This window comes from Colobus angolensis, unplaced genomic scaffold (genome assembly GCF_000951035.1).
Source record: "Colobus angolensis palliatus isolate OR3802 unplaced genomic scaffold, Cang.pa_1.0 Scaffold470, whole genome shotgun sequence".
NCBI lineage: Eukaryota > Metazoa > Chordata > Mammalia > Primates > Cercopithecidae > Colobus > Colobus angolensis.
The window spans coordinates 1372616-1381479 of NW_012118155.1; the positions used below are offsets into that span (position 1 = coordinate 1372616).

The window sequence follows — 8864 nt, forward strand, 5'->3', positions numbered from 1 at the left end:
GCGCGCCCGGCTCGGCCCAGCTCGACCCAGCCTCTCCTCGAAGCAACTTTCTCCGCCGGCCGCCGCCGAGCCCCCTCCGTAGCCGAAGGCTGACTGTCAAAAGTCAGTCCAACCCGACCCACAGGGAAACAGCTGCAGGAAGTGACTGCGGAACCGGGAGGCGGTGGAGGAGGAGACTGAGGGCGCCGGCTCGGTGTCGCCAATGCGCATGTGCATGGCGGAGCAGGCCCGGCAGCGGTAGCAGCGGCAGCCGCGGCGGCTCCAGCATCCCCGGCGGGCGGCGCGTGGGTCAGGTGCTGTGGCCGCCAGCGCAGGGGCGCGGGGTTGGGCCGGCGTGGGGAACAAAGGCACGAGTGAGAGGCCGGAGGCTCCCACCGCCAATCTCAGCAGACAGCCCGGAAGAGCTGTTCAGCAGATGCCCTGGAAAGTTAATCCTTGGTAGAAGCCTGGGTAGAGCTTTTGCAACTTTCATCTCCTGTCATTGGGATCCAAACATTGTTCATTCTGTTCCTCCCTTCGCCTCCTGGTTGGCGGTTGAGGCGGCTGAGTGAATCCTTTAAACTGCTGCTCTCCCCACTTCCGCCCCAGAATGGAGGAAGAAGAACGTGGCTGCCTGCCCAGTAGTGGCCTCCCTCACACAAAACGCCTTTTCCCACCCCCCTCCCCGCTCCCCCCACCCCCCTACACACACACACCTTTCCTCTTCCTACGGGAAAGTGAGCAGGAGATAGAGGAGACTTTCTCCTGACCACCAGAGGCTCACCTGCAATCCAGGTAGGACCAGGAAAAGAGTGGCCAACGCTAGGATGTCACATCCTTCATAACCAACCTGGACATCTTCAGGGTTAACATTGAGTGATGAGCTGAGGAAATCCCGGCTCTAAACTTTCAGCGTAAATTAACCCTTATGAAGATCTGCTGGGGTATTATTTTTGTGTGTGGCAAACCATAACAAATTTACTACTTTAAGAGTACAGGCCGGACGCGGTGGCTCACGCCTGTAATCCCGACACTTTGGGAGGCCGAGGCAGGCAGATCACAAGGTCAGGAGATCAAGACCACCCTGGCTAACACGGTGAAACCCGTCTCTACTAAAAATACAAAAAATTAGCCGGGCGTGGTGGCAGGCACCTATAGTCCCAGCTACTCGGGAGGCTGAGGCGGGAGAATGGCGTGAACCCGGGAGTTGGAGATGGCAGTGAGCGGAGATCACACCACTGCACTGGCAGTGAGCGGAGATCACACCACTGCACTCCAGGCTGGGTGACTGAGCGAGACTCCACTCCGTCTCAAAAAATAAAAATAAAAATAAAAAAAGTACAGTTCAGTGGCATTAAGTACATTCACATTATTGTGTGGTTATTTTTTAAAACACGAATTAAAATGCCAAGGAGATCTAAGTATAGTAAGATGTGCCCTAGTAGTAGGGAAACAACTGCAGGAAATTTTTTTTTTTTTTTTTTTTTTACCGGTCTCAGTCTTTAATCGTGGCAGGGCCTCGCGCACGCGCGCGCACACACTCAGGCTTCAGATCTTGTTGAAAGCTGCGATATCGACACTCTGCACGTGCTCCTCAAGCGTGGTGATCTCCTCCTCCAGCAAGTCCGTCCCCACCTTGTCGTCCTCCAGCAAGTCCGTCCCCACCTTGTCGTCCTCCACCACACACTGAATCTGCAGCTTCCGGATACCGTAGCCCACGGGCACTAGCTTGGAGGCCCCCCAGACCAGCCCGTCCAGCTGGATGGAGCGCACACAGGCCTCCAGCTGGGCCATGTCCGTCTCATCGTCCCAAGGCTTGACATCCAGCAGGATGGAGGACTTGGCCACCAGTGCAGGCTTCTTGGCCTTCTTCTCCGCGTACTGCCGCAGCCGCTCCTCCCGCAGCTGTGCCGCCTCCTTGTCCTCCTCCTCATTGTCGCTGCCAAACAGGTCAATGTCATCATCCTCGTCATCCTCTGCTGGTGTGGCTGGCTTCTTGGCCGGGGGCTCCACTTGGCGCATGGGAGACACATGCTGGGTCTGCGGGGCCGTGGCCCGGTGGCCAGGCGAGCTCTTCTCCAGCACGTTCAGCCGGGCCTCCAGCTTGGAGATGGCCTGCTGCAGCTCCTGTACCACGCCACGCAGGCTCTGGTTCTCCACTTCCAGACTGGCGATCCGGACGACAAGCTCGCTGTGGTCTCCACTGGGGCCGCTGGAGGCCCCGGGGCCTGAGGTTCTGGCCAGGGATTTCTGGATGTTCTCTCTGGCTCTCGCAATGTCACGAAGGATCACGCTGGCGCCATTCTCCTGGCGGGAGGCACCGGCCACAGGCCCGTTCATCTGCTCGTAGAATCTCCTTTCTGCATCATCATATTTGAACTTGTCAAACCAGATCTTCTCGTGTACTAGGAAGTTTGTAGCCATTTTTCTGACGCCAGCCAAGGACGCGGCGACCAGGGAGGAGGAATCGGCGGACGCGGGATGCCTGAGGAAAGGGCAACTGCAGGAAATTAAGGCTGTTTCTTTGGCTGAAACATGCACCAATCCAATACCAACAACAACAAACCATGAAAGACTTCATAAGTACAATGATTGTTTAACAATCACGGTGTAACACAGTGTACACCAGCCATTTGGGGAGAGTAATCCATCATCTGAATTGTTTTTCCAACTGTATATGTACATTTACTTTATGTGTCACTATTTTAAAGGAGTATATTGTTTCTAAAATAATAAATACTGCTAAAATCCACTCCAGCCCCTTTTCTATATGGTTTTTAGCCAGTCTTAGAACTTCACAGTCCACACTCCTTAGCTAGGACCACAACTAGGCCTTAGGGAGCCTTTCCGATCTGACCTTCCATCAGTCTCCTCTCCTCATTTCACTCACACCCCCTTCCATGCCCCTTAATTTCCTGCCTCTGTAATTTAGCTCTATCTGCATCGTGAGTGCAAAACGCTTTCTCTCCCCTCCCCTTGCATTGTCAAATCCTACCTATCCTTCCAGGTCTCTTCTTTCATGAGCTCCCACAGCACTTTCTCTGCACACCTTGATGACACATTATTTGTTGTCCCACATTATAATTACTTAAGAGATATTTCCTCTGCCCTATAAATACCCTGAGTCCAGGAAAGATAAATGTCTTGGAGTTTTCAAGTTTTATGTTTGGTAGTTTGATGCATTCTTGTCCATCAGGATAAAAATCTGAACAATTCCATGTTCTCTACTCACACACTCTTCTCAGACAGCTAGGGCATTTCCTTCCCTGCCTCGGGGAGAAAGAAAAGTCAAATCTGATGCTTGTGTAATAGACATTTGAAGCTCATGGCTGTGACAGTAGTCTCATAAGTCAGAGTTTGTAGTTTAGAATTAGCTGGACTTCATGAGTTTCAGCACATGACGTGAAAGGGGAAAAAAAAAAGCCACAAACAATATATTCATCACTTTTGCTGTTGAAAAAAAAAATCACAATGGCTGACAGCCACAAAGGTTTATTTCTTATTTGTATTACATAGTGGGTCAGCTGAGATTCTGTTCCATGGGTCTCCTCAATCCAGTGCCCAAAGTGAAGAAGCTGCCCCTATGTGGGACTTGGCAATTCTCAAGGGAGATGGGAAGAGCCAGAGAGCTGTTAGAAACTTGTGGCGCCTCTTAAAGCTGCTTCTCCAGTGTCTCATGACATGTCTACTCAAATCCCATTGGCCAAAGCCTTTCATATGGCCAAACCCCAGGTAAGTGTTGTGAGAAGTCTACTTCTTTCATAGGCAAATCACATGGCAATGGGCATGGATTGTAATTTTTTTGGAGTGGGAGTTGTGTGGTTAATTGTAAACAATAATGCAATCTGCCACAAAGGATGGGGGAACCAATTTTCTCTCCCCAGAGATATTGGTGTATGTCCCAAAGAAAGGCCTATAAATTCCCACCCACCCACCAGCCACACACACCCAGTCCTTGGGATTCATTTGAAAGAAATTGTGGAGCTACAAATAATACAGTTCCTGCACGTGTTTGAGGATCTAAAGATTGGGGGCATCTGAGCTCTATTCCCATTGGGGATCAGAAAAGCAATCAAGGTCTAGGGTTTCCCCTCAATAAGTCAAAAGAGAGTAGGATGTTAGCCTAAACTGTTTGAGCCAGAGGAATGCCCCTAAACTTTTTTTTTTTTTTTTTTTTTTAGTATTTATGGTATTAGAGACTATTCAGAGGAGCTGACAGAGTGCTGTAGGGAGCTGATGAGCCTACAGGTCGGAAAGAGGAAGGACAGAACTGAATGAACAGATCACTGATCTGATAGCAGAGAAAAAATAGACATCAACTATTGAGGCCAAAGCCAATAGTGTTTGCACTGATGTCTACTTCCTCTTGCCACCTGCCTCCCCACTCCACCCAACACCACCCCAGATTTTAAGGTTATCCTCAGAAAAATAAGGGGAAGCAGATTATTTTGAAGTGATTACATATTAACCAGAAATGACTTGGAGACAGGAGAGATTTGTGGGTAATAGAAGTACATGTAGAATTGACTAATTTTTTCTCTCTTTAAAAAGAACAAGATCTCAACATTGAGATGAATTTTAATGATTTTTTTTAAAAGAAATGTTTTTATACACTGAGTTTCACGACCTGATATAGTATAACCAGTACATTTGGATGACCATAGTTGATTGCATAAATGTGTGAATGAATGAGGAATTTATTTTCTCCATTCTGTAACAGGCATTACAGTGCCTGACAATGTACTTCACTGCAATGTTTCGTTTTTTTTTTTTTTTTTTTGAGACGGAGTGTTGCTCTGTCACCCAGGTTGGAGTGCTGTGGCCGGATCTCAGCTCACTGCAAGCTCCGCCTCCCGGGTTCACGCCATTCTCCTGCCTCAGGCTCCCGAGTAGCTGGGACCACAGGCATCTGCCACCACGTAGAGACGGGGTTTCACCGTGTTAGCCAGGATGGTCTCGATCTCCTGATAGCCAGGATGCTCTCGATCTCCTGACCTCGTGATCCGCCTGTCTCGGCCTCCCAAAGTGCTGGGATTACAGGCTTGAGCCACCGCGCCCAGCCAATGTTTCCTTTTTTAATGTAACTATTATGTGGGAAACTCTCTGAATTTATCAGAAAGGAACTCTTATATTAAAATAAGGATAATTATTTTTCATTTTGCTAGATCCTATATTGAGAAAATCTACATTTGTATTTATTTACCAAGGAGATGGTCCTAACACACTTACTTTTGGTGGCATGGCTTGAGTTTTTGGGAATCTATCCAGAAAGCTACATGATGATGTACTCACAAGCAGAAGGAGAGAAACACTCATCCCTCTCCATCGACTGATACAATTTGTCAGGTCAGATTCTCTCTTGTATGGGGATTTGTGTCATCCTTTGAGATTCCACATACCTTTTCTCTCATAACATATAATGTCTTCCAGACCAACTTCTTTCTTTAAATCATCAGAGTATGCTTCCAACATTCTTTGTCTCTCATAATAACCTCTGCCTTTCAACACAATCCTTCCTTACAATCAGAGTAAAGCAATATATCAAAAATCTCAAATCCAGCAAAATAGCCTCTTGTGCATTTTAATAATATTCTAACATTTTTTAACCTAAAAATAAAATATGAAGAAATAGTGGAAACACGGCAACAGCAGTCGCAATTTTTTTCCCTGGATTCCTCTAGTTTTAAAAATGGACCTTGAAAAGAATGTGTATTCTGAAAAAAAAGGTGGGGGGAGGGGCGCCAAATAGATAGCAAAACCAAAGGCCTATAGCCAACTATAACAAAATATAGTAGGGAGTGGGGACAAACCACCAAGAGCTACAAGACCTGTGTGGCATCCACAGGAGAAAGTAGAGAGAAACAACAAGGCAACTGACAGACCTGAGAAAACCAAGGTGCTCTCAGCCCTCCATATCCACTGGGTTCTGTACTCACAACTGTGGATCAAAAATATTTTTTTAAAAAAATTTAAAAATAATATAACCATGATTTACAGAGCATTTACATTGTATTAGGTATTATAGCAATCTAGAGATGATTTAAAGTTTACTGGAGGATAAACATATGTTATCTACAAATACTATGACATTTTATATCAAGGCAGCTGCAGATTTGGGTATGCTGGGTCTGGAGGGTCCTGAAACCAATCCCCCACATACTGAGGGACAGCTGTAGCTAATGGGACTCACCAGAAAGCTCAGAGAGCCAATTTGAGGACAGTAACTGAAACTGAGAGGAGCTTTGCACTTCTAAGAGTGGATTCATGCAAGGGGTAAGAGGTGAGTTTTGACAGGACTTGTGGACCGAATGGTTATATAACAGGCAGTATAGCTTAAAGAAATTTAAAGTTAGTTTCTGGGCCAAGTTTGAGGACTAATAACCCTGGAAACACAGACCTCAGAGCTAACTGAGAAGGTGTTCCTGAGTAGACTACACAAGACACAGTATTTATAGGTTTTGCTACATAGAAAATGGGAGAAGGGGAGTGGTGAAGCAAAGGTGATGTTCTACAGTTTTGATTGGTGCTCAGTGACATTATATGTAAGATAAAGCAAATATGTGGTTAACAAACATGTAGGCCTCAGGGTCCAGAGAGGAATGGTTGATTTTATCCTGCCTTTGTGTTTTATCTGATAGACAAGGCTATAATCACTACAAGTCAGTGAAATATTTGACATCCAGCCTAGCAGGTGTGAGCACAGCTTAGTTCATAAACCTCGTTTTTATTACGCATATCTCCAACCTGTAGCTATCTTGGGCCACTTTTAAAATTTATATTCTGATTTTCATTTTTTCCACAGACTGAAGCAGTTTTGGGCCCATAAACTCTCGGAACTAACTATCCCAAACTCCTTTCCCAAACAGAAGAGAAAATGCTGGGATTTGAATCCAAAGAGTAGAGATTAAAGAAATAGGGGAAAAAAAAATCCAGAAGAGAAGAAGGAACCAGATCTCAGAAAGTAAGTCACCGCCTTTGGAAAATGACAGGAGGACAGGAGCAGAGGGAGCTCTAGAGTCTGAATTTAGAAATGTGTCCTAAACCACCCATTCGTCAGCTTCTGATCACATCTGTGATTCAACTGCCAGCTTGCAGGAAATACAGATGGCAAAGAAATACCTTAAACTATACTATGGGCCTGAGCTCAGCAAAATCCAGACTATAGGACAATGACCTGATTTATACAACAAGTATATTACACAGAAAAAGCGGGGCAGGGAATGAAAGGGGAATGTGGAGATTTTTTAAAGATACAGGCAAAACCAAATTACAAAGTTTAAGAATGAATACTTGGGTGATAAGCCATAATAAAAACCAAAGAATTGATTACAATAAAAATTGAAATCGTGGTTCTTTTTCCCAGGGGGTAGGCAGATGGGGTGTGACTGGGAGAAGAAACGTGGAAGGTTTCTGGAGAAGTTGGCGAATGGTGAGGCACCTTCACCATTTACCAGCTATTCCAGCGTCCGCACTGTTTGCTAGCTTACTACTTACTAAATACTAAGCTACTTACTAAATTACTAACTTACTAAATAATAACCACTATCCTTACTACTTACTAAACCTTACTACTATTGGAACAGTAGTCCTCACCATTCACACAGGTGGTGGTCAAGAAATAGAACTTCTAATAATGCATTAAACTGTACTTTTTAATGCATTTTTCAATATCTGTGTCATATTTTACAATACAGAAACTTTTAAAAACAGAAGAAAACTAATAATATCTCATCATTATATGAAATGCAGAAGGATATAAAGCAGAAATAGACTTCTCATAGTCACACCATGCTTTTTTTTTAAGTTTGCACCATTTCCTTTTGGGTGTTTTTCTACCCATGTAAAGATATATTTTTAGTGAAATTGGATTACACTATATATGTACCTTTTTTTTTTTTACTTATAACCTAAGTGCTTTCAATAAATAATCCTGGAACATGGCACTTTTAATGGCTCCATAATATTCCATCCAATAGACATAGTAAAATTTAAACATTCAGCCAGGCACCATGGCTCACACCTGTAATCCCAGCACGTTGGGAGGCTGAGGCGGGTGAATCACGAGGTCAAGATACCGAGACCATCCTGGCCAACATGTGAAACCCCGTCTCTACTAAAAATACAAAAATTAGCTGGGCACGGTGGTGGGCGCCTGTAGTCCCAGCTACTCGGGAGGCTGAAGCAGGAGAATTGCTTGAACCTGGGAGGCAGAGGTCGTAGTGAGATGATATCACGCCACTGCACTTCAGCCTGGTGACAGTGCAAAACCCCATCTCAAAAAAAAAAAATCTTAACATTACCTTATTGTTGGGCATTAAGTTTCTTTCCACTTTCTCACTAAAATAAACAGCACCTCATCGTTGTTCATATATCCTGATTTGAATTTATAATAACTTTTATTAGATTAAATTATTATAATATGAAGTGACTAGATCAAAGGGAATGAATACTTTTAAGGCTTATAATACATTTTGCCAAATTGGCTTTCCAAAACAGTGGCCCACTCAACATTCCTACTAGGCCCTTTCTGAGTGTGATCCTCTCACTGTTCACACACAATATTGCTTATTACAACTTTTTTCTTCTTTACGATTTGCTAAGCAACAAAATGGTATATTGTCACTTTCATGTCTTTACTTATTTAACTTTTGCAGTTATTTTTTGAGAATTGTCTGATTTTGTCCTTTATTTTTCTTTTGGAGACTAATCTCATTAATTATGTAGTATACACTTTTGAGAATATCAACCCATTGTCTCTTTATGTTAAAAGTAGTTCTCCTAGTTTTTTGTTTACTTGCTCTCTCTCTCATGCTCGCTTCGGCAGCACATATACTTGCTCTCTCTCTCTCCCTCTCTCTCTCTCTCTCTCTATATATATATATATA

General features: G+C 44.5%; 1 protein-coding gene across 2 annotated transcripts; it reads right to left on the reverse strand.

Moving 5' to 3' along the window:
- Window positions 1–1468: 1468 nt before the first annotated feature.
- Window positions 1469–2472, reverse strand: LOC105523705 (elongation factor 1-delta). Of its 2 annotated transcripts, XM_011958658.1 has the most exons (3): window positions 2280–2471; window positions 1645–2207; window positions 1469–1614 (listed from the first exon to the last, which is right to left on the reverse strand). In XM_011958658.1, exons 1-3 carry the CDS (start codon window positions 2401–2403, stop codon window positions 1528–1530), a joined length of 774 nt encoding a protein of 257 aa, XP_011814048.1. In that variant the 5' UTR covers window positions 2404–2471; the 3' UTR covers window positions 1469–1527. The 2 variants fall into 2 exon arrangements, with proteins under 2 accessions (XP_011814048.1, XP_011814047.1); XM_011958657.1 differs by having other exon boundaries at window positions 1645–2472.
- Between the last annotated feature and the right edge of the window lie 6392 nt (window positions 2473–8864).

Bases quoted from the DNA above. Each gene is read 5' to 3' on its own strand.
- LOC105523705 (XM_011958657.1), bottom strand. From the start codon at position 2,403: ATGGCTACAAACTTCCTAGTACACGAGAAGATCTGGTTTGACAAGTTC. The intron at 1,615-1,644 runs GTGGGGACGGAC...GAGGACGACAAG, and splicing joins GTGTGGTGGAGGACGACAAG to GTGGGGACGGACTTGCTGGA.